Source organism: Erinaceus europaeus, chromosome 5 (genome assembly GCF_950295315.1).
Source record: "Erinaceus europaeus chromosome 5, mEriEur2.1, whole genome shotgun sequence".
NCBI classification, from domain to species: Eukaryota; Metazoa; Chordata; class Mammalia; order Eulipotyphla; family Erinaceidae; genus Erinaceus; species Erinaceus europaeus.
In genome coordinates, this window is record NC_080166.1 from 96,114,895 (window position 1) to 96,140,182 (window position 25,288).

General features: G+C 41.5%; 1 protein-coding gene across 2 annotated transcripts in view; it reads right to left on the reverse strand.

Annotated features, from left to right (window-relative positions):
• The window catches only part of GPC6 (glypican 6), a 1,360,227-nt gene that overhangs the window by 106,906 nt on the left and 1,228,033 nt on the right, over window positions 1-25,288 (reverse strand). Inside the window, exon 7 of one of the 2 annotated variants that reach the window (XM_060191578.1) lies at window positions 23,307-23,336. The exons of the other annotated variant lie outside the window; for it this stretch is intronic. Within the exon in view, the coding sequence (XP_060047561.1) occupies window positions 23,307-23,336 (30 nt within the window). The remainder of the gene's footprint in view (window positions 1-23,306; window positions 23,337-25,288) is intronic. 2 annotated transcript variants of the gene reach the window in all.

The window sequence follows — 25,288 nt, forward strand, 5'->3', positions numbered from 1 at the left end:
GGTTTTGAAGTACAAAGACCTTGGATGATAATGTGCAGCATTGGCCACATAATGGGACTACCTGGGGCTAGGGGAAGTTCCAAACCAAATGGGTCAACATCTCTGAGGACAGGGCCAGTATTCACTAATGCCCACAGGTAATTATAACTTTGAGTCAAGACTAGAAGTGGCTGCCAATCCATCTCTAAGCCCTTGGGAGAACTATAATGGTTATTGTTGGGGGGGGGGCAGAATTTTGATAGTGGGTGTGGGTGACTACAATGGCAGGGGACAATGAATGCTCATTGTGTAGTGATGGATGGGATCTGGGGTTTTGATGGGTGATTATGACTGCCAGTGGCCAAGCATGATTTTTCTCTCTTGACTTTTTTTTTATGACCTCTTGTATGCATGTCAATTAATTATTTAATTATGAAAGAGCACTGCTCAGCTCTGCCTTATGGTGGTTCGAGGAATTGAACCTAGAAACTCTGGTGCCTCAGGAATGAGTGAGTTTTGTATGCCTCTTATTCTATCTATTCCACTCACACATGTCAATTATTACTTTTAAAAGATGTATCTATTTACATTTACAAGAGAGGAAAGAAAGAGAGACAGAGAGGGATGTGAAAACCTTGCTCACCTCTGGAATATGGTGGTGCTGGTGACTGAACCTGTTGCCTCTGGGGTCTCACGCATGTCAGTCCTATGTTCTTTTTTATGGATTTCTTTTAATTTATTTATCTATGTATTTTATTTGATTTGATAGGAAAGAGAGAAATGGAGAGGGTGGAGAGAAAGAAGAGAGAAAGAGAGACAACTACAGTACTGCTTCAGTACTTGTTAAGTTCTCCCATGCTCCTCTGCAGGTAGGGGCTGGGGGCTTGAACTGGTTCCCTACACATGATAACATGTGCATTCAATAGTGGGCCACCACCCAGCCTCTATAAATCCTATGCCCTCTGCCGTCAAGTATGACTTTTAATTAAGAAAAAAAAATCTGCTTCCCCACCTGCAGGGGAGTCGCTTCACAGGCGGTGAAGCAGGTCTGCAGGTGTCTATCTTTCTCTCCCCCTCTCTGTCTTCCCCTCCTCTCTCCGTTTCTCTCTGTCCTATCCAACAACGACGACAACAACAATAACTACAATAATAAAAAAACAAGGGTAACAAAAGGGAATAAATAAATAAAATAAAATATAAAAAAAATTAAAAAAAAATCTGCTTACTGGTAATCTTTTAAGATGATCTTAGAACTATTACTAGAGAGGACACAGGCAAAAGGTATAGAGTTTTGGGGATCAGAAAAGATGATGGAGATGGAAAAGAGGAAATGAGTCTGTACTTATTCATACACAGAGGTTAAGAGCAAGACTGGTCAGAGGACCACAGAGAAAGCAGGCAGCCCAGAGTACTTCTTTGTCCTGGGGCACAAATTCTTCTTATGAATTTTTCTTTCTCCATTAAAGCAACGTAGTAATGACCCTCTCAGAGGGTGGATTTAAGTTCTGAGATGTGTTGTGCCTTCATCTCTTTTGATTAATCTCCCACATGATGAAATCTTAGCAGCTGAGTAATCACATTTGGCTTCCTTTTTGCTCCTGGAGAAGCTCAAGAAGTCATATTTATGGGAATGGGCAAAATTACTGAGCCAGGGATTTCTGTCTTGAATAAAACCAAGCTAAAGGAAGAAAATGATGAGGGGGGGAGGGAGAGGGTAACAGGGGGACAGTATGACAGGAAAACCCATGATCTTTAGGGTTTCCTAAACATAACTGATTCAGCATTCTGAGTGAAAGGCTGTTTTCACCTGGACAAACATGCTTTTCAAAGTCATGTGTGTGCATTGGTTCAAGTTCAGATCTTCTTTCTCACTCTCTGCAGAAACTGTAGTGTACAACCCAACCCCCCCCCCCCCCCCCCCCGGGCTGGAGAACTTGGCTGTGTAATTTGGGACATTATCTCCTTCAATGAGGAAGTGAGGGTGAGAAGGAGGAATTGGACACCATCCAGACTAAGCAAATGGCAGCTGCAAAGTTACTGTGAGGGGCAGTCTCACTCTTGGGAATCAAATCCTTCAAGGCGGAGGATGTGAGAGCCTAGTTGGGTCCTGGGAACACCATGAGCTCATGTCCAGGTTCACAATTGCACTTTCACGGAGAGCTCAGCGTTTTAGGCAAACATTTCAGACATGTCCACTCAAACCTGTCTTTTCTCCACCTCTATTCTTTTGGGACACTTCTTTGGTCATTTTATTTCATTTGTTTCCTCTGTCCTACTCTGACTTTCTCTTGAATCACCACACACATATGAATGAGACTCTAAGAGACATTAGCCAGAGTCTGAAAAGGAAACAGAGGCTTGATGGGGTCCAGGTTCTGTGGGAAGTGTCTCACCAGATTTATCTGAGCTGGAATGAGTCTTTTCTCAGGGACCCCCCTAGCTGTGATTCATATTCTACTACTGGGTGTCAGTGAAATCATACATTCATGGTCCCCAAGAAGCTCACTATTGTGCGTTTGAATTTTTAATTTTTTTATCGTTGACTTAATGATCAACAAGACCATAGGATAGGAGGAGTATAATTCCACACAATCCCCCCCGCCAACCAGAGTTCGGCACCCCATCCCCTCCATTGAAAACTTTCCTATTCTTTATCCTTCTGGGAGTATGGACCCACATCATTGTGGGATGCAGAAGGTGGAAGGTCTGGCTTCTGTAATTGCTTCTCTGCTGGACATGAGTGTTGGCAGGTCAATCCATACTCCCAGCCTGTTTCTATCTTTCCCTAGTGGGGCAGGGGTCTAGGGTACATTGCACCAAAGTAATTTTTTATTATCTTTATTTGATAGAGACAGCCAGAAATTGAGAGAAGAGACAGAGCGGGAGAGAGAGAGACACCTGCAGTACTGCTTCACCACTCATGAAGCTTTCCTCTTGCAACCCAGGTCTTGTGTATAGTAACAAGTGTGCTCAGCCATGTGCACCACCACCCAGCCCCACAACTGTGTGTTTAAAGAAACCATAGGATGCCTGCTGTCCAACTGTTCTCATTGTACAGTGGTGGAGGCATAAGCTGAAGCAGTGACAGAGGGGGAACCCAAAGAAGTCTCCTGACTGCCCGGTCTGCATCCTTCCTGCACTAGGGTACCCCACTTCTCATCTGAATGTAGTGCAACAGCTTGAATTAGGTTCACTGTCCCTCTTCCAAATGAGAAAACACCAAGTGAAGCTAGTGGGCAACATTATTGTTCTACAAAATTATTACTGTTCCGTCCACAACTTACACACTTGAGTTCTTTCTAGAAAGGCCTCCAGGTTGACTGGGAGATGCCATTGTCTATCTGCAGCATTTCCCTTTATATTTGCTCCTGACGCAGAGCAGAGATACAAGAGTGTGGCTGACATTAGTGAGATTAATTCCTGGGAGACCCAGAAGGCAGTGTCATCCCTAAAATTGCCATTGTATGCATCTAACAGGGCAGTTATCCCTTTACTCCTTACTACCCACTCCCAAAAATAAACAAACAAAAAACTGGATACTTTTGTAGAGGACATGTGATGCAATGATTAAAATGTCAGCTCATCAAATTCTCGTGTTCCCTAGAAAGGAGAAGAGGTTGGTGGGATAGATACAGGGGGACATTCAGACAATGTGATGGCACTTGAACTTTGGAGGGGGATGTGGTGAATTTTATCCACACACACAAGTGTCTAACTGTACTGCTGAGATTTTTATTTTATTTATTTTAAATATTTATTTATTCCCTTTTGTTGCCCGTGTTGGTCATTATTATTATTGTTGTTGTTGTTGTTATTGATGTCATCATTGTTGGATAGGACAGAGAGAAATGGAGAGAGGAGGTGAAGACAGAGAGGAGGAGAGACAGAGAGACACCTCCAGACCTGCTTCAACACTTGTGAAGCGAACCCCCTGCAGGTGGGGAGCCTGGGGCTTGAACAGGGATCCTTACGCCAGCCCTTGCACTTTGCGCCAGGTGCGCTTAATCCGCCCAACTCGCTGCTGAGATTTTAAGTATTGTAAATCAATGATACACCAATAAGAGGGGGGAAAAAAGACAGTTCATCCGAAGTCATATAGGCAACACTCCAGTTAACTCGCAAGGCGTGAACAGCAGACTCCCTGGAGGGCTTGTTAATAGCACAGATGATCTGCCTCCACTTCTCCCTGGTTGATGTCTTGTGGCTCTGGCTTGGCCCATAGCAAAGCTGTATTTTAATAAGTGTCTGATGTAGGTGATGGGCTCTCACATATTCAGCAATGTTGGCCTAGCGGGCAGAGGTCCTCAGAGACAACAGCAAGAGTTCTTTCTCTAACTGTTGGCTTGGAGGTCAGCTTCCACGAAGGGGGAAGGGTAATCCTTGGCTCTTTGTAGTCCAACAAAATCAGGAGAGAGGGCAGAGGAAGTGGGTTTGGGTGGCAAAGTCAGCTCCCCCCCCCCCCCCCCGCAAAGTCAGCTTTTAAGCTGTCCCCCCCCCCCCCCCACAGTGCACTGTGGCTCAGCTTCTTCTCACATTTGGGAAACCTCTCAGCTAAACTCTGTCTTAAGAAAGGGAGGTGTTGAAGCTATTTAAGGAGAGGGAGAGGTATCTGAAATGATTTGCATTTAGATTTGTTTCATTTTGTAAGAAGTGGTGATCACACACCACTTGTGGGAAACTACTTGACCTGTTTGTAAAGTGGAGGGACAGATAGATAGATAGGAGATAGATAGATAGATAGATAGATAGGAGATAGATAGGAGATAGATAGATAGGAGATAGATAGATAGGAGATAGATGGGAGATAGATAGATAGGAGATAGATAGATAGGAGATAGATAGATAGATGGGAGATAGATAGGAGATAGATAGGAGATAGATAGATAGATAGGAGATAGATAGATAGGAGATAGATAGGAGATAGATAGATAGGAGATAGATAGATAGGAGATAGATAGATAGGAGATAGACATAAAGAGATAGAAGGATAGAGGTGGTAGAGAGAAGAGAGAGAGAGAACACACACACAGAGAAGAAGAAGAAGAAGAAGAAGAATAGAGAGACAAAGAGAGAGAGATTGGGAGAGAGAGAAATAGAGAGAGAGAGAGAGAGAGAGAGAGAAAAGACCTCCCACCAAAGAAAGCATCAGGTGACTTAAATCTATATTTCAGTCAGTGTGACTGCTTGGTGTTACTCTCACAGGGGAGTCCTGAAAAGGGGACTGAGGTCACAGGAAGCCTCAGCTCACCTTGCAGACATTCCTTATACAAGATTTTGCTTTTGCTTTTGCCCCAACTGCTATGGATTAATTGTGATCAGAAGACATCCCCCCACCCCCTTTATTTTTGTTCTCCTTGTGTTGTGAGCCAGAATGCCATCAGAGAACAGTAAGAAGACAGAGAGGGAGAGGAGAGCTGGGGTGTGGTTCCCAGAAGAAATGAAAGCCCACAACACCAGCAGAGAGAAATATCTGGAGTGAGGTGCTCACTCTTGAATCAATGGGCCCCCTTGGCAGAGCAGTTTTTCATAGGTGAAGGGAGGGGGACCATATGGGAGTAGAAGAGGGGTGGGAAACCCAGTGTTCTGTGGTGGAGAGGTATGTCAGGTGGTGGTGGGTGTGGTGTGCAGATGCCTATCATGAGGTTATCAGGATATGAGCATGTGTAACCACTGATTTATAAATCATCACCCGTCCCCCCCCACTCCACCTAGTATAGTGATTTGATTTTTCCTTTTTAAATTGTGTAGAATCAAGCAGGTGGAGGAAGAGAGAATAAACTCCCCTTCCTCCACCTTGGCAGATATGAGTCTGTGAGGCATTCTAAGTATTTGCTGTCTCGCCTCACTGCCCCATAGATGCTCAATTGCAAATGTTAGCTTTATGTGAAAGGCCCTTGAACACCATTTTCCACAAAGGAACAGTGGGAGTGTTTTGCTTTCCCCACACATTTCTAGTTGATATTTCTAGACAGCCTCCAAAGAGAAGGAAAATGGAAGGGACCCAATAGCTCCTCTGTCATTATGTGTAGAAAGCCAGAAAGGGCCTTAGAGACTCTTATCATTTAGTTTGAACCATCTGCTCTGAAACTACTCATCCTCCCCACTCCCACCCCCACCCCAAGGCTTCAACTAAAAAATGGGAAGTTGAAGGGACTCCCTAAAGGTGTTCGCAGTTTCTTTGTGTTTTCACAAGAATATGACAATATTTATTAGGTTTTGGAAAAGTTCTGACAAATCTTTGCATAGAAAAGCTTAGAAAAATACATCATGACTTTTTCAACAGCCCAATAAGATAGGTTCTGTCTCATTAGTAAATTTAAGATCCTTTTGTGATGACAAGTCGAATCGGGTAGTATGGCCAAAGTAAAAAATGCAGGAGACAAGAGTGTAGGTGAGAGAGTGGAGAATAGGAGACTCTTATACACTCCTACCATAGAAAATGATATGCACTTGTTTTACTTTGCACTTTGTCTGGAAGCTGAGAATATACTAGATGTTATGAAAAGCCTACCCCTTACCCCTCTGCACTAATCTTTCATCAAGATCCTTTCTTCGCTTTCTTATTAACTAATTAATTAATTAATTAATTAATTAATTAATCTAAACAGAGAACTGCTCAACTCTGACTTAAGGTGGTGCTGGGGACTGAACTAGGGACCTCAGTACTTTAGGCATGAAAGTCTTTTTGCATAACCATTAAGCTGTCTCCCTGGCCTCTTTACTGTCCTCTGAGTATGCACAAAATAAGTGAGCAATGTTTTCCTATCTTTATGTCATGGAATTCTATGAAGTTGTTCTAGAAATCAGAAATAGACCCAAATGCCTGAAAGGAAGGAAAACTCCTCCTCCTTCTCTGTCCCTCCCTGCTTCTCATCTATTCACTTTCCTTCCTATTCTTTACTTTTCTGTCTCTTCTTTCAGCCCTCTCTTCCCATCTTCTCCCCTCTTTGCCAAGGAATGGGTCTCATGAAAGCACTGAGGACAACACACACACACAAAAAAAAAAAGAGAGAGAGAAAAAGAGGAGAAAAACCTACTAACGCACCTGGCCACCTCTTTGTTGTGATCTTTGATAGCAACACAGACAAGACAAACACCAAGAAGACTGTGACATTGGACACCTAGGAGCAGTCTCCTTAAAGGAAACATCAACTCATTGACCTTGTTTGCTGACTTGACCTAGGAGGTGGTCAGTGTAAAAACTGCAACCTTTTCTCCATTCTCAAGCACAAGCATGGCTTCCTCTTCTCACATGCTGAGCCAAGCTAGATGGATAACGAGATCTTGCTTCAACCTGTAACTGTTATCTATTGCGTAATGGAGGTAGGTGAGAATCACTTGGTGGATATAAATGCAGGAGAGAAAAAAAGAAATCCGGCATATGGCTCTGGCTCCTCTGTCACTGGGCGAAAACTCTTACTTGGTGCTTGTCTATCTCCTTTACTTTTTAATGGAATGCAAGTTGGGAAAAGGGGAAAGATAAAAATAACTGCAATATTTTTCTTCCAGTCTTTGTCATTCCTTATAGTTACAGCTCTCCTCCAATCATTGATCATTTTTTTAAATTTATAAAATGGAAATATTGACAAGACTATAGGACTGATCATTTTTATTGTCATATTACTGCCAATGATTTGTCCCCCTGTACACTTTCAAGTGAGTGTAAAATCAAAAGGTGATTTCAGAAGATGTGCGCCCTTGCATCCAACTCGGTTACCTTGTCTGGGCCATGCATGTCCTCTACCAATTGTTTTATGTCTTTTTTTTTTTTAGAAGAGCATGGTGGTCCTTAGTGGTAATGTGAGACCACAAGGTGTCCCCTGCTCTCAGGAGTGAGTCCTTGGGATATGACAGGTCCCTCTTCTCTCTGCTCTACCACTCCTGTAGGTTAGGTTCACTCACCACTCCGCCACATGCTCCCCCAATGCCTTCGGAGAATGCAAAGCCTGTAGCAGCTTCCCATATGTCCACCCTGGGAATTTTCATTGTCATCTCACTTTGGCTTTGAGAGAAGCCACAACACTGACTTTATTTAACAACTACGCTGGAAGCCAGTGCTAACTTATACTTCTAGTCCTCAGTGGCTAGTACTAAAGACACCAGGAAAAATTTCCCTGGTTCTAGTTCTCCTGAAAGGTTGTGGCATGAAGTTAAACTGGCTACTCTCCGTAAGAACAAGGGCCAAAGAGTTTCATTACATGCTTTGTGCTATAGCCCAAGTTCCAATGAATACTAGCAAGCTTTGGAGTGAGTTGTTAGTCTTGTTTATGACTATAGTAAGTATCAGTCTCTTCCTTATCTGCTGTTTCAATTACCCCTACCAACCCCAGTCAGAAAGTAGTCTTTCCAATAAGGTATTTTGAGAGAAGCCAAATCCATATAATTTTTCTTATAGTTCATAATTATAATTGTTCCATTTTATTTTTAGTTGTTGTTAATCTTTTTATTGTACCTAATTTATAAAGGAAACTTTATCCCACGTAAGAAAAGATATATGTGAATTTATACATATATATATATATATATATATTCCTATGTGAATATTTAGGAAAAACATATTATATACACACATGCATAAACAAATGCAAATATTAGAATGTTCCAGAATAATGAAAAACACCAATCATGAGATTCAAGAAACTCAACAAATCCCTAGCCAAATGCATAGAAATGTTTATATCTACTTAGATGCATTACAGTGACATTATAGAACCACAGAGAAAATTTGAAAAGCAGCTTGAAAGAGAATAAACACTACTTAGCAAGGAGGCCTGAAAGAACTTTTCAACAATACAATGGAAAGCAGGAGACAGTGAAATGTAAGCACCGGTGTACTCAGATAAAGTAATTGTCAATCTCGAATTCTGTATTGGGCACAGATGTTTTCCAAGGACAAAGGCATTTTTCAGATACAATCTTAAAGTAAAGTCAACCTAATGTTATTCATTCCAAGCCAAAGAAAGTGATTCTTGATGTAAGGAGTGATAAACAAAGAAAGTAATAAGATAAAGTTAATACTAATGTAAAAAAAAATCCAGTATAAAATAGTAGTGACCGAAATGCTTGTAATTTTTTTTAATTGAAAGACAGAACAAAACTATCCAATGATAACCACAGCATATTATTTGGGAGAAGAACTGTCGTAGTTGAGGTATTCTATGGTTTTTGTGTTGTTTCCAGAAAAGAATAAAGCTATTGATGGGTGGATTAAACTCAGGCTTTGCTGTATGCTAAAACTTTCAAAAGCTGCTGTTAAAAGAATAAAAAGAAGAGTGGGCTTGGAGATAGCTCACCCAGTAGGGTGTGTGCCTTACCATATACAAGGTCTTGAGTTTGAGCCCATCACCATGTGGAAACATTTTGAATAGCACCAGTGGAGTGATGCAATGGTGCCTCTCCTCTCTCCTCACTCTAACAAAAGAATGAAAAAACAAAAACAAAAACAAAAAACATGGACTGTGCAGTGGTCACTCAGTGGGACTATCACACATTGTACTCACAGACACTTATATTTAAAAGCACCATACCTAGTAGGGGTTGAATTATTATGTGGAAAACTGGGAAATGTTATGCATGTACAAACTATTGTATTTTTTTTCTCCTCCAGGGTTATTACTATGGCTCGGTGCCTGCACTAAGAATCCATTGCTCCTGGGGGCCACTTTTTCCATTTTTGTTGCCCTTGCTGTTGTTGTTATTGTTACTGCTATTGTTGGATAGGACAGAGCAATTGAGAAAGGAGGGGGATACAGAAAGGGGGAGAGATAGACACCTGCGGACTTGCTTCACCACTTGTGAAGGGATCCCCCCATAGGTCAGGAGTTAGGGGCTCGAGCTGGGATCCTTATACCGGTCCTTATGCTTTGCACCATGTGCAGTTAAGCTGCTGCGCTACTGCCTAGCCCCTCAAACTATAGTATTTTACTGTCAACAGCAAGCCATTAATCCCCCAATAAAGAATTTTAAAAAATAAATAAAAATGAAAGCACAATGATTTACTACATTTGGAGAAATAACTAACACTCTCTGGGATATCCTGCTTGTTATTGGGCATAAAGACTGTTATATCAATACAAAAAGAGACAGAATAATGGTTATACCCGAGATTTGGGGTCCCAGGCTCAGTCCCCAGCACTACCATAAGCCAGAGCTGAGTAAGGCTCTGGTTATATATCTATATCTGTATCAATATCTATCCAACATTAAAGTAAAACAAGTAATATTAAAACACACACACACACACACACACACTGACTAAGAAATGATGGGATCAAAACTGATAAAGGAAACATCCAAGATGGAGTCAGGACGCCACTAGGACACTGAAGCGTGTGCATATCTTCCATGACAGACCACCTTGAAACCTAGATTTATAGTCTCAGACATTGCCTCCATTCAGGCACCAGCATCCCAACTCTTGGGATTTAGCGAGTTTGGATAAAAGTACCACCTCATTCACAGGAATCTACAGGAAGTACTCTGGGACCTTTTTCCATTCAAAGAGGATAATCTTTCACTGCAGTGATAAGCAGACTTCACTTTATTTATGTATATGTATATGTATATTATGAAATATACATATTTCATAAAATATGAATATTTGATATGAAATATAAAATATAAAATATAAAATATAAAAATAAAATATAAATATAAATATAAATAAATAAATTTTTATATTATAAAATATAAATATAAATAAATATAAATAAAATATAAAATATGTATATTTCTCTCTCCCCCTTCACGTATATTTTAAAAGGTTATTTTTACCTATAAAAGGCAACTTTGTCGATATAAGCTCTGGATCTTCCTCCCCACAGGAGCACAGATTTGGCTTGCCCTGATCTGTGAGTTCAAATTGCAAGTTTTTCCCCCCCCCCCTCTGGGGCTTGATGCCATCACTACATAGCCACTACTCCTGGTGGCCATTTTTCCATTTTATTGGATAGGACAGAGAGAAATTGAGAAGAAAGGGGGAGATAGAGAGGGAATGAGAGAGAGAAACACCTATAGACCTGCTTTGAAGCGTGTGAAGCTTCCCTCCTGCAGGTGGGGGGCCAGGGGCTCGAATGTCGTTTTCGACGGGTTATGTTGTTTTCGCCGGGCTGGCTTCACGGGCAGGTAACAGACGACCAGGGACTCATAGTTGAGCTGTAGGCAGTATCTCTTTATTCATGCAGGACGCAACACAATCTAAGCCGAGCTGAGCTAAACTAAAGGTAAAGTACTCTAAAACTCACAATGCTGTCTTTATATATACTTGCCAAGTAGGGTGGAAACAGGGTGTGACATAGAGAGGGTGGAGAGAAAAGTGACTGGTGACAATCAGAGTGTGACAAGGAGAGGATCAGGGTGTGACAAGGGGGGGGGGTGGAGCAAAAACATATCATGAAACAGTGGGGATTGAACCAATGCCCTGGAGGGAGGTACTTGTTAACAGCGGTTATATAAATAGAATGAAGTGGTTATGTAAATAGAATAGTGTTAAGCAGGGGGGATTTAAACCAAATGAAACAGAAGGGGTCTCATGCATACCAACAATTCCCCCTTTCTTTTTAACTAATGGTCATTGTGGGGTGAACAGAAACGTATATCGTACAGGCGTTTTCAAAAGAACTGGCATAAGACATGGAAAACAAAATAGGCGAGCAGCAATAACCAGTGTGATGCCAAGTGGAGCTTTTCTTGCCTCAAAGGGCAAGGCCTAGCAGGCGAAAGGGCATTTCTTGCCTCTGGGAATGCTTCATGCCTCTGGGGGCATCTCTTGCCTCAAAGGGCATTTCTTGCCTCTGGGAATGCTTCATGCCTCTGGGGGCATCTCTTGCCTCAAAGGGCATTTCCTGCCTCTGTGGGCATCTCTTGCCTCTTGGGGCGCTTCATGCCTCTGTGGGCATAACCTAATAAGGAGGGGGAGCTTTCTGCCTCTGGGACAGAGCCTGCAGGCGAGGGAACATGGTCTATAAAGTCTCAAGGCAATTGGCTGAAGTTAGTCTTTGAGAAACACAGCAGCGTGTACCAGTAAGTCCGATGGAGGTGTCAGTCCAAAGTAGCTGACCACAGAAGAAAATGTCAGAGGATGAAATGCTGTATGTCTGTCTCGATGGGGAATGTCGGCCACCTGAATTCTGCTTTTCTGTAGAGAGTGATCTTTGGAGTCTGTGAATCTGTTTCTTCAGGTCGTGCCAGGTCTCATCATTGGTTTCCGGGGGCGATGTCAGAGAACAGGATCCAAATGGATTTCCAGGAATTCTATTTGAGTAGATGCTTTTTCATGTGAAGACTTTGACAGCTGAAATTCACTTACTTGTCAAACAAAACTTGTAGCAGATTAGAAGTTTACTATAATTGATAACTCCATTATAATTGGAAGTCCTTTCTAGTATGATTTTAAGGTTGTTTAAACAGTTTAAACTCAATAATATGTGGAAAGGTAAACAGAAGAACCACGGTTAAAAGCCTCAGGCATGAGAATAATTAACATAATCATTGCACTATCTGCCCCACCCGTAACTCATACAGTTTTCAGGATTAAACGTTTCAGATTCATGTCAAGACGTAAAAGAGAAATCAAAGGAGAAAAAAACAACTTTTCGCGTTGTTTCTGGATGTCTCTAGAAATCATGGCTGCGTCCAGCATTTTTTTTTTTTTAAGTCAATGTCAAACAAAAATTCAGTCATTCAAATCATTCTCTTATGAAACGCAACTTGAACCAGATTATCAAGATCTCACCATGTAGGATTAAGAATCCCCGGAGGGCGACCTAGTCCAAAAAGGTCCTCGAAATTCCATTTAGGGTGTTTCTGACTGTTCCTGCTGGATTGCTTCAAGCACCCATTTTTAAAAGCGTCTTCCCACCGAAGAAAGAATCCAATCAGGAGAGTAGAAGTAACCACATGTCTCCATACTTGGGAACTGCCAGGGTACTGGAGAATGCTCCTCAAACTAGAGTAGTCCTTCTCCACGGGAAACATTCGAGAAGAAGTCCAGAAAGTCCCAGGTGAAATCCCCATGCATATCCCAAGGTCTACGATCACGGTCATAAAGAACGAAATTATGGCCTGGAGCGAAATGTAGTCCTTTTCCTCGGGAAACATGAGAGAGGGAATCCAGAAAGTCCAAGGAGAAATCTCCGTGCATCTCCCAAGCTCTATGATCCCGGTCATAAGAAACCAAAGTTCCCGGTCAGGGAAACAAAGTTTGGCCCAGAGCAAAATGTTCCAGAAACAGAGTAACTGTCTCATGATGAAACAGTAGAGGCTTTGGCAAACCTCTTCGTAAGTAGAAAGGCAACCCATGGTGGATGGGTAGCCAAGTTTACTTATCTGGACGATGGGGGGGGGTAGGGTCCCACGTTGATGCCGGTCCATGTTTCAGGGCTTATTTCAGTCCCTGTTCAGGCGCCATATGTCGTTTTCGACGGGTTATGTTGTTTTCGCCGGGCTGGCTTCACGGGCAGGTAACAGACGACCAGGGACTCATAGTTGAGCTGTAGGCAGTATCTCTTTATTCATGCAGGACGCAACACAATCTAAGCCGAGCTGAGCTAAACTAAAGGTAAAGTACTCTAAAACTCACAATGCTGTCTTTATATATACTTGCCAAGTAGGGTGGAAACAGGGTGTGACATAGAGAGGGTGGAGAGAAAAGTGACTGGTGACAATCAGAGTGTGACAAGGAGAGGATCAGGGTGTGACAAGGAGGGGGGGTGGAGCAAAAACATATCATGAAACAGTGGGGATTGAACCAATGCCCTGGAGGGAGGTACTTGTTAACAGCGGTTATATAAATAGAATGAAGTGGTTATGTAAATAGAATAGTGTTAAGCAGGGGGGATTTAAACCAAATGAAACAGAAGGGGTCTCATGCATACCAACACTCGAACCCAGATCTTTGCCCTGGTCCTTGCACTTTGTACTATGTGCACTTACCTGGGTGTCCTGCTACCTGGCCCCCAAATTGCAAGCCTTCTAAAGATCCCAAGTAAACCTTTGTTTTTATTTATTTCTTTAAATATTTTTATCTTTATTTATTTATTGGATAGAGACAGCCAGAAATTGAGAGGGCAGGAGGTAATAGAGAGGGAGAGAGTTAGAGAGACACCTGCAGCACTGCTTCACCACTTGCAAAGCTTTCACTCTGCAGGTGGGGACCGGGGACTTGAACCCTGGTCCTTGTACATTGTAACATGTGCACTCAACCAGGTATGCCACTACCCGGCTCCCCTTTGTTTTTACTTGTGGACTAAACTCTGACCTGTGGCTGGATTGTTTTTTTTAACAGCACATGTGCACAAGGGAATTTTCCATGTCATGTTGAGATCCAAGTTATCCAAAGCCAGCCTCTTTAAAAGAGTTGTTTCTTAGCCAGCCTCTTTCAAAGACTTGTTTACTTCTTAGCTTCCAAAATCATGGAGATTCCTATAACACAGCAAGGAATGAACCAAGGACCTCTCAGAGGCATGCCACCGAGTAATTTCCACAATTAAAAAAATTCATATGCACAGAGAGAGGAGAAAGAAGAAAAGAGGGGAGAGGAGAAGAGAGAGGAGAGACATCATAGGACTGCTCTACCATCTCTGGAGCTTTGATGCTGTTTGTGTGGGTTTGAGCTCAGTACTTCATACATGGCAAGGCATTCACTGTACCCACTGAGCTATCTCTCTGCTTTGGACTATACATTATTAAATGAAAACTACTTAAAAGAATTTCCCATTTTTCATTAATTTTGTCAAGAAATCTTGAAAGACAAGTTAAAGGTTCTTCCATAGGAGCCCCGATCATTAAAATCCTAAAGAAACTGTTCTTGTTTCTGGAAGACTATTGTGTAAAGAAGGAGTTCACTTTCCTGAGTATCTGGAAACATCTCTGAGAACATGGCTGACCCCAAAGATAACCTCTGGGTTTTTTTTTTTTTTTTTTGCAGGGGTTGGGGGTAGGGTGGTGTGGGGTGGTGTTGTTGTGTGAAGAGATCAACTAATGTCACTCACTGCCTTTATGTTGTCTTCTCAGGTGTGTCTGTTCCCAGCTGCTTTGAGTTCACCTCTTTTCAGTACCACTTGAGCAACTGCAAAGAGGAAGCGCTCAGTGTGTAAGTGCAGAGATAAGTACTCTTCACTGACAGGAATGCAGGCTGCTTTGTGGAAGTTTTCAAAGGTTCAGACTCCTCAGAACAAAACTTCCAAAGTCACCATTCTCCTGCCTCACCTGATGTAAATAATTTATAAATTTCTATCATTACTTTTCTCTCAGCTGAATCAGAGCTGCTACCAGCATACTTTTCTGAGACGGGCTTTGCAATAGATAACATTTGTTGTCACTGTCAGCCCTTGCAATTTCCCTGATTAACCCGGGGAAAGAGTTCTCCTTTATGGACTCTGGGTGGGAATAAACAGATATTGTCAAAGGAGACAAGGGCAGGTTCCAGAATGTGAATTTATGGTGATCTTAACTGGTGATGTAGGAAAGAACAAGGGAGCACAATTGGATTGGCTCCATAAGGTTGACCCAGTAAATAGAAAAGCAGAAAAACTGCTTTGCCTAAGGAAATATGACATGAAGTCAGACACAACAGCCCTCAGAGTCTGCAATATTGGAGCCTCATTGAAAATATATAGTGTCTGGAATAAAAAAAAAAAAATCTGCCTCTGCTCCTATGGCTTTGTTTCCATTGTTGTTTGTCTTCTACTGCTAGGCAACAATTAGTAGGTCTTCCTTTAAGACGTGATGCTCAGATTTGGGGTGGGCACCTTTTGCACTGGTGGAATTATGATTGATTTCAAGGTCTAGTGAGGTGAAATAGCCAGCCAATGCTATGAATCCACCTGATTTGAAAAGAGATGCTGGCTTTCTTTGGAATGGAACATGGACATGAATTTCTCTTAGTGTTCATGAGCTCAGACTGACTGAGATTCAGAGGTTACACAGGCTCCTGTGCTAAATACAAATAGATATGGGTCCTAGGTCAGATTGATGGGGTTAACAGTTAATGGCACTTATATACTTTCCTCATATTTGAGAGCTACTCTCTTCCCTAACCCAGCTTTCTAGTTCTATTCTCCAGACAATATTTTCAGTCCAGCTGCATGTTAGCTATCAGGCTCAGGCAAAAATTACTAAAGTCATGGGTCTCTTGGAACATACCTAAAATAGGCTTCCTAGCTTTTTCCCATATGAAAACAAATTTCTAGTTTCATTTGCTCAGTTCCTACCTTTGGGTTCCTGATTATTGAACAATTTGTCCTGCTTTATATCTTGCCACCTTTTAGCAACCAAGTTACAGACACTACCATGATTCCATCCTGACTTCCTTGGGCAGATGACCTCACTAATGTGTCCTGGTACCTCACCTCTCCAGAGCCCTATCCTAAAAAGGAAATATAGAAACAGGTTGGGTGTATAGATTGACCTGTCAATGCCCACGTCCAGCGGAGAAGCAATTACAGAAGCCAGACTTTCCACCTTCTGCACCTCATGAAGAATTTTGGTCCATACTCCCAGAGGGATAATGACCAGGAAATCTTCCAATGGAAGAGATGGGACACAAAACTGGTGGTGGAACTGTGTGGAATTGATTCGTTAACTTATAATCTTTTTAATCATTATTAATTTTTTTTTTCTGCCTCCAGGGTTATTTCTAGGGCTCGGTGCCTGCACCATGAATCCACTGCTCATGGAAACTATTTTTTTCCCTTTTTGTTGCCCTTGTTGTTTTATTGTTGTTGTGGTTATTATTCTTATTGTTGTTATTCATATCATTGTTGTTGGATAGGACAGAGAGAAGTGGAGAGAGATGGGGAAGACAGAGAGGGGGAGAGAAAGATACCTGCATACCTGCTTGCTTCACTGTTTATGAAGTGACCCCCCTTGCAGGTGGAAAGCCAGGGGCTCGAACAGGGATCCTTATACCGGTCCTTGTGCCTCTCGTACCATGTGCACTTAACCCGCTGCGCTACCGCCAGACCCCCCCGTTAATCATTATTAAATTACTAATAAACAATTTTTGAAAATGTAAATGCAATCTATATACAAACATGGTCTAAGTTAGTTCTGCCTGTCATCCCCCAAAGTATTATAAACCCATTGATTATGTTCTTGTCATCTATATTTGGCTCATAATAAATAATAGCACAATAAATAGCTACTAAATGAGTGGATGTTTCTCTTCATTCTTGGGAAGGGTTACAGAATAGCTTGTTCATCCGTTTAGAATGCTTATCTTCATCAAATGTGCTTGTGGTTGGCTGTCCATATTACTGTTCATGCACATGTTCATTTCCTTTTTGTTTGTTTCTTTCCTTTTTTTTTTTTATTATGACACTAGAGATAGAACTCCAAGTCTCACAAATGCTCAATACTGCTAAACCATTTCCTCCATTAAAAAATTCATTGAGAGAAGGAGAAAGAAAAGAGAGGGAGAGGAGAGACACCACAGCACCACTCTACCATCCATGGAGCTTCTCTTCGGTGATGTCCACAGTGCTTCCTGTTGGATATTGAGGCTTGAGCCCAGAACTTTGTGCATGATAAAGTGTGTGCTCTACCACACAAGTTCTCTCTTGGCCCCTGAATGTCCATTTTTACACTCTGTGTGAGACATAGTGAGATACCATTCTTGCTTTCTGAACAACAGATTTGGTCACATGACTTGTATTGATGGAAAGTGTGCTGGGTCCTCTGTTCAGGAGGAGAATTCAGTTGTCACCTTACCACATGCCCTTTTCCCCTCACCAGTGCAACAGGTGAAGCCCCAGGTAGCTACTGCTCTCTTACCCTGTGTCCTGGAGTGAGGATGATGATGGAGGCAGCTCACTCAGTCAATCCACAAGGCACACTTAGCATGAACAAGAGATAAATTTGTGCTGTCTGGAGCCATTTTATAGAGCAGAACAACCTAGCTTGGCCCTTCCAAATCAATGTATGTCATTGGAAATGCTTCTAAAGATATTACATAAACCCAACTTCCAAATAATTATTTGAGTACCAGCAATAGTGTGGGCTGCTGTAGCTGCAGGTTCATTCATTTACTGTCAATTTTTGATGTTTTTAAAGAAAGGTAGCTTGGGCAGTCTTTTAGGTGTGAGAAAGCCTTTGATGCTAATGGCCATGAACAAGCTTAAGTAATAAAATTATTGTGTATTATAGCTATATTTCTACCTTGAAAATTTATGAAGGGAAGTCAATTCTCACTCAAACAGGTTTCTTTTCATCTGGTTTTCTCCACAATGTTTATGCCTGGAGTTTATTGCCAGTAGTAAAGAGTGTCCAAGAATGTTATGGGAATAGCCAAATTCCCAGCACCTTAAAATGCATTCCATGGGTCTCAGAGTCAGTTAAAAGCTGATTGATTATACAGCAAATACATCAAAACTGGTATTTGTGAAATCTCCCATTTCTTCAGCTCAAGCTCTCATAAGCGTGAACATCACATTTGGGAGTTACGGTGTGAATATCTCAGACAGCTATGAGAAAAAAATTACTGTAGATTTTCCATGACAAGAAAGCTGTTCTTTAAGCTGTTCAATAATTCAATAAAAGATAAATGTCAACTAATACCTCATGTGAACATACATTTTATAAGGTGTGGTTTGGGCAGATTAGAACGACTTGTCTCTTTGGTCTTTCACAATCAAGTCTTCTAAACACTTACTGCATCTCTGTATAAAGAACAAGGACAGTGAATAATTGTACAGATGGACATTTTCATTCTGACTAATTCAGAACTGACAACAAAGTTTCTGGCTAATTTGTTTGTGATAGGGGCAAAAAAATCTGACTTATGGAAGGAGAATGAGCTATTAGATATGGCTTCTATCAAAGATGCTACAGATATTTAATGTTTTTAACTTGCATATCTGGCCAATAGTGATTCATTTGTTAATATAATTCCCATATATTTACTGGTGTAGTGGATCTTAGATTACAGAATCAAATTCCTATTTCCTGTATGCTAACATTTTATGAGACTCTATACCAGATACAATTCCCTCAAGGAAGTAGTGAGTCTAACTGGTTTAATAAGCAATCTTTCTTTCTTTCTTTCTTTCTTCTTTTTTTTTTTTTGTAAACAACAACTCCTGCCTTTTGTTCTACTGCAAGAACCGACAACATTCTGTAATGTAAATTGCACATAGTACTTTTACTAAGGGCTATGCCACAGAGAACACAATAAATAAACACCCGTTGATTGATTGAAACCTACGAAATGTATCAGTTTGAATATAGCTGAAAGGTAAGAATTCTGAAAAAAAATTAAGTCTGAAGGGGGGAAGATGCATAATAAAACACCACAAAATAGATATACAATATGAATTAGACACATTTGGGGTCTGAGAGTGTTGCATTTCATTGTTATGGCTTAGTCAGAGGTCATCGAAGGTCTAGGATGAGAGCTTAACACAGAGTTGAAAATATTTTGTGAGTAAAATCACCACCCCAAATAATTTCAGAACATTTGATTCTAAATTAAGCTGCAGAAAATCCTGCCTCCTCACCTTCTGCCCCCCACCCCTCCCCCAAAACAAACAAACAAACAAACAAAAACCCCACCAACCAATATGGTATGGCTTTATTTCATAAAGGTGTCTTCAAACAAACCTGTGGAATGGTTTTAGCATCTTCCACAGAGTTCTCTGGCAATTCCTCTTCTCCCTATGGTGTAAACTCCAAATGCAATTAAACAGTATTGCCTGAGCCGAAAGACCTGTCCCTACACCTCCTACTTTTACTATATTTCCACCAAAAATGAGCTTCCAAGGATGCAAAGATATGAGTTGATAACTCCCCAGAAGGAGAAGGAGGATGAGAGGAGAAGGAGAAGGAGGAGGAGGAGGAGGAGGAGGAGGAAGAACTCATCTGGGTTTCCAACAGTGCATACCATTAAGTTACACTGGTGCACTTCTTAAGCCTATGGAATAAGCTGAATCTCTGGGAGGTAATCCATTCCTCTTCTTCTTCTTCTTCTTCTTCTTCTTCTTCTTCTTCTTCTTCTTCTTCTTCTTCTTCTTCTTCTTCTTCTTCTTCTTCTTCCCCTTCTTCTTCTCCTTCTCCTTCTCCTTCTCCTTCTCCTTCTCCTTCTCCTTCTCCTTCTCCTTCTCCTTCTTTTTTTGCCTCCAGGGTTATTGCTGGGGCTCGGTGCCTGCACCACAAATCCACTGCTCCTGGAGACCATTTTTTCCCCTTTTGTTGCCCTTGTTGTTTTATCATTGCTGTGGTTATTACTGTTGTTGTTGTTGCTGTCATTGGATAGGACAGAGAAAAATCGAGAGAGGAGGGGAGGCAGAGAGGGGGAGAGAAAGATAGATATCTGAAGACCTGCTTCACCGCCTGTGAAGCGACTCCCCTGCGGATGGGGAGCCAGGAGCTCGAACTGGGATCCCTATGCCAGTCCTTGCTCTTGGCGCCACGTGCACTTAACCTGCTGTGCTACCTACCGCCTGACTCCCAATCCATTATTTTCTATGTGAGTCTTACAATGAAGCCTGTGGTGTCTAAGGATGTTGGGTGACTCGGTTTGTATACTTTGTGTTTTCACCCTCGGTTTGGATACTTAGTATTTTCTCCTTGCTGTATTTTTTTGCTGCTATTATTACCAAGATTCATTGAAAAGGAAACCAGGGTGTCTTCATGGGGTTTTGCAGCAGAGAGATAGAGCAGGGTCAGGCAAGGCTGGGCAACTCACCATGCGAAGCAAATATAGCTGTAGTGGTCTGTTGGCTGGGACAAGCAGGAGCCTAATTTATTCAGCCACAGCAGAGGCTGAAAGCCAATCTGGACTTGACCCATTTATCTTTAGAAAACTAATTAAAGTGGAGACTCTGGTGGACTGTTGTAAGGGAGTTTTACTCATTCCTAGTTCAGGCCAAGTTAAGACAGAGGGCGTGTGTGTGTGTGTGTGTGTGTGTGTGTGTGTGTGTGTGTATCAGAGAGAGACAGAGACAGAGACAGAGACAGAGAGGCTACCAAGGTAGAAGGTGGGAAATATCAGTTTTACCTAAAGACAGTGGCTGAGACTACAGATTATAATGCAGTTCCTTAAACACAGCCTGAACATCCTTTTGAAATGCAAAAGAGTAGATTCAGCTGAATGTGGGACCCGCCAAGGTGACAATGAAATGCCATGGCAATTTAAAATGAACAAGGGACAGTTTCCCACATCCTTATACCTCAGACCTCCTAATTCACACCAGAATAGTCCCAATGAGGCACAGCAGAACATTTTTCTGATCGGCATTTAACTCCGAGACTGGTATTAGCCATGGGGGGGGGGGGTCACAATGCCAGAATGTGAGTGGCTTTGTCCATTCTTGCTCTGGATGACAAAAATAGTCAGTAGTCTGTCTTGATATTATTTTGCAAGTTCTAAAAACTTGCAAGTTCTAAAAACCCAGCAATATTCATGGCATATTTATCACCAAGGATAGTGGATTTTAGGAGTTGCATTACATTTCTGAAAGGAACAGATCTAACAATAGACAACCCCCCTCCCCAATCAAAGATGATAGGCGGGAAATAGGAAGTTAGGAAATTCACTAATCAAAAAGGTAGGCATAGGATGATGATTTGCATTTGTTCCAGAATGGTCAAGGAAGTCATCTCTCTCTCTCTCTCTTTTTTTTTTTTCTAGATTCCAGATGGGGAGATTGGAGTTGCTCCATGGCTGGAAAAATCTGGAAATTCCAAGAGGATGTATGGGAGAAAGGACAGGCACAAACCATCTGAATGTGAGCTACTCTAGTCAGCTGTCAGTTGAACCAAGGTAATGGAGTCCTGACTTAATCTCGAATTGACCAAGAGGTTTTCTCCTCTCACTTTCTATGTAGCACTGGGAGATCTTAAGCTATTTTCTTGGCTCTTTCCTCAGCACCATTCCTTCCAGAGTATTTCTGGACCCAGGGAGCTCTGGGGTTTGGAATAATGAATGGGGTTATGTTTGTGGAACAGTTTCCCTTCTAAAATGAGTTTTAAGGGAGTTATTTTTTTAAAATTTTATTATCTTTATCGGATAGAGACAGCCAGAAATTAAGGGTGAAGGGGAGAAAGAGAGGAAAAGAGACAGAGAGACACCTGCAGCCCTGCTTCACCACTCATAAAGCCTTCTCCTTGCAGGTGAGGACTGGGGACTTGAACCTGGGTTCTTGTGCATTATAACATGTGCACTCAACCAGGTGCACCACCATCAAGCCCAGGGAGTTATTTTAGACATCACATTATTGTCAGGGAGGATCTAGGAACATGACGTTACATGTATGCTACATAAATGAATATATGCCCTTCAGGTGAGAATTACCTTCTCTGTTGGGTCCACAGTGCCAGAGAGAGTTCAGGTCAGAAGGGATAGTACCCATGTAACACAATATCTAGTGAACACTAGATCAGAATTTACATCAAATTATTTAAGACCCTTCTTTCCTCCTTCATTTTCTTTTTCTTTATCATTGTTGTGGTTATTATTATTATTGTTGTTATGATGTCATTGTTGTTTGGACAGGACAGAGAGAAATGGAGAGAGGAGGAGAAGACAGAAAGAGGGAGAGAAAGACAGACACCTGCAGACCTGCTTCACCACCTGTGAAGCGACCTCTCTGCAGGTGGGGAGCCGGGGGCTCCAACTGGGATCCTTACACCAGTCCTTATGCTTTGTGCTACCTGCGCTTAATCCGCTGTGCTACTGCCCGACTCACCCCCAACTATATTTTCTAAACTTAAGGGATTTGACATATAACCACACCAGAGCCCCTAGATGCTCCTCAACTTGGTAGAAACCACTCTGCAGTAAAGAATACCAGTGGTCTCTTTAGTAACAAACTCAGCAAAAGACATCAGTTCATTTAAGTTGGTGGTGGGGGGGGGTGAAGCAAGCTAAACCATCAACTACTTCTTAACCCCTACCCCAAATTCTTTATGTCTCAGCTAATGGAAAAATTAGCTCCTTATGCATGAGAGCTGAAGCTGGTTTGTTATTATTATTAGGAAAGTAATTATTTGCTTGGCACAAGAAGAAAAAAGCCAATATACTCTATCAGGGAAGAACTAGTTTTTCAGGCAGACTACACAATGCCTGCACATTGGGCTAGAATTTAAATCAGCCACTGAATAAGTTAGTCTTACACTCAACATAGATTGAAAACCTTGCTAGTGAGAAAGAATACCAGAGGTCTCTAACTATTTATAGCAAGCAGAAAGCAAGTGACTAAACCCATAGGTCATGCGCAGAATGCACTTTCAAGCCAGAGACAATTTGGAAAGGGGAAGTGGAGGGAACTCTCTGGAATGACAATACAAAGACAAATGGGGATGAGAGGAAGAAAAACAAGACCAGAGCTTACACTATGTTGCATTGTCCTCCACACAATCCTCTGGGAAGCAAGAGGAAAACAAAATTTAAAAGGAAAGAGAGAGAAAGAGAGAGATTATTCTATACATAACAGCACAGCACAGGTAAAACAATTAGCTTATAAAGGCTACCCAATTAGCTTATAAAAGCCCACCTCCACCCCCAAGCTTTCTCAGAATGATCAGTTGGAAAATTTGAGAGACCAGATTACACATACAATAAAGCCTTATGTTAAGTGCTTACTGGAGATTCATTGGTCTAAATCACCAACTTAGTGAATTAACAGCCAAGTCTGTCTTTCTCCCTCCCTCCTCACTTCTCTCTTTTCCTTCCTTCCTTCCTCCCTTCCTTCCTTCCTTCCTTCCTTCCTTCCTTCCTTCCTTCCTTCCTTCCTTCCTTCTTTCCTTCCTTTCTTCTTTCTTTTTTCTTTCTTCCTTTCCTCCACCCTTCTCTCTCTCTCTTTCTTCCTTCCTTTCTTTTGTTACAAAACACATTCCTCTAAGACACAGTTTAAAATGGACTTCTGCTCTAATGAATTAGCCATAGTGAGAATTGCACAGCATGTTGTGCTCACTTTTTTTTCTCAGCTGTATAACTAATTACCTTCTATACAAGGTAATTTAAAGTACCTCTGTATCCTTGGTTGCTAAAAACGGAGCTATTTTGTGTTGCTTTCTTTTTTTTTCCATTCTTTACTTCTAGAAGAAGTTTCTTTCAAAAACACTTTTGTGTTATTATTATTATTACATAATAAAAAGCATGGAGTATAAATTTAAAGTGAAAAAAAACCAAAGAAGTGAACTAATCACTTTGTAAATGCAAACAATCAATTCTGGATTATTTAATTGAAAATCAACAGCAGTGGGTTGGAACAGACTGAGTACGAGTGTGAGCACTGGTGAGAGGAACAAATCGAGTGATGGGACCAATCTGCTGACCAAATTTGTGGGTGACATTTCCAACCAATCACAGCTGATAGCAGAAAGGACTATGATATTCTCTCTGGTGTCAGCTTTCATCAGCATGAAAACTGATACAGACATACTCATTCATTATTAGATAATAAAAATAATTTGAGGGTAGTCTGAAAGCTGCCTGCTCTTGATACCTCTGTGAACACACAGAAATGTGTCTCTGTGGTAGAAAAGATTTTGCAAGTTCCTCAGACTTCTAATAAGAGGTTAAGTGATGAGACACTTGTACTTTTAAAGAGATTTGGGTGGTGGTGGGGGTTGTTTTCAATCATCTTATCATCTTAAGCCATTTACCCATCTTGGGGTTAAGCATTTTACTTCTAAAACAAGTGCTACAATTACTAGTCTGTATAAAAATGCCTCTATAGCCGCTGTAAGAACACTCACCAAGGGATCCCAAAGTGAATAACAGAAATTTTAATGATATGTGTAAGAAACAACTTTCTGAGCGTTTCCCAGTTAAATTATTTATACCCTGGTGAAGCAGGTGAGTGGTGAGGAAACTCTTTTGGTGGGGTCTTTCAGAGCATTTTCTCTGCCAAAACACTTGGAGAAAAAGAAGGAAGTCTTTTCTAATTATCATCTTTTTCTGGTATGCATGCTTATAAGTAGACTCTTTTTTTTCTTTTTTTTTTTTTTTAGGGGACGATTAAAAGAGTAGTGAATGACATGAGATCAAAGTATGTTGTGATGTCTGGCAGACAGACCTACAGCGAGGCCAATACATCTACCGTGAAGATGACTGACTGTTGGGTGGCAGTCTGGCCAAGCAAACTGTTGCATCTACTTTCTACTTTCAGAGCTCTGCTGAACCCTCAAAGGGAAGAAAGGAAAGCCTTGGGGGAGCTTCAGGGCTGGCTTGTGTTTTTCAAGAAAAACCTTGTATAACTTCTTTTGATGTCAGAAACCACCATTTGCTTTTAGGGGCTTAGGGAAGTGGCTGCTGGTAGGTTTGTGATTGGGTGTGAGTTAAAGATGGCTAATTCTTACAATGTGTGGA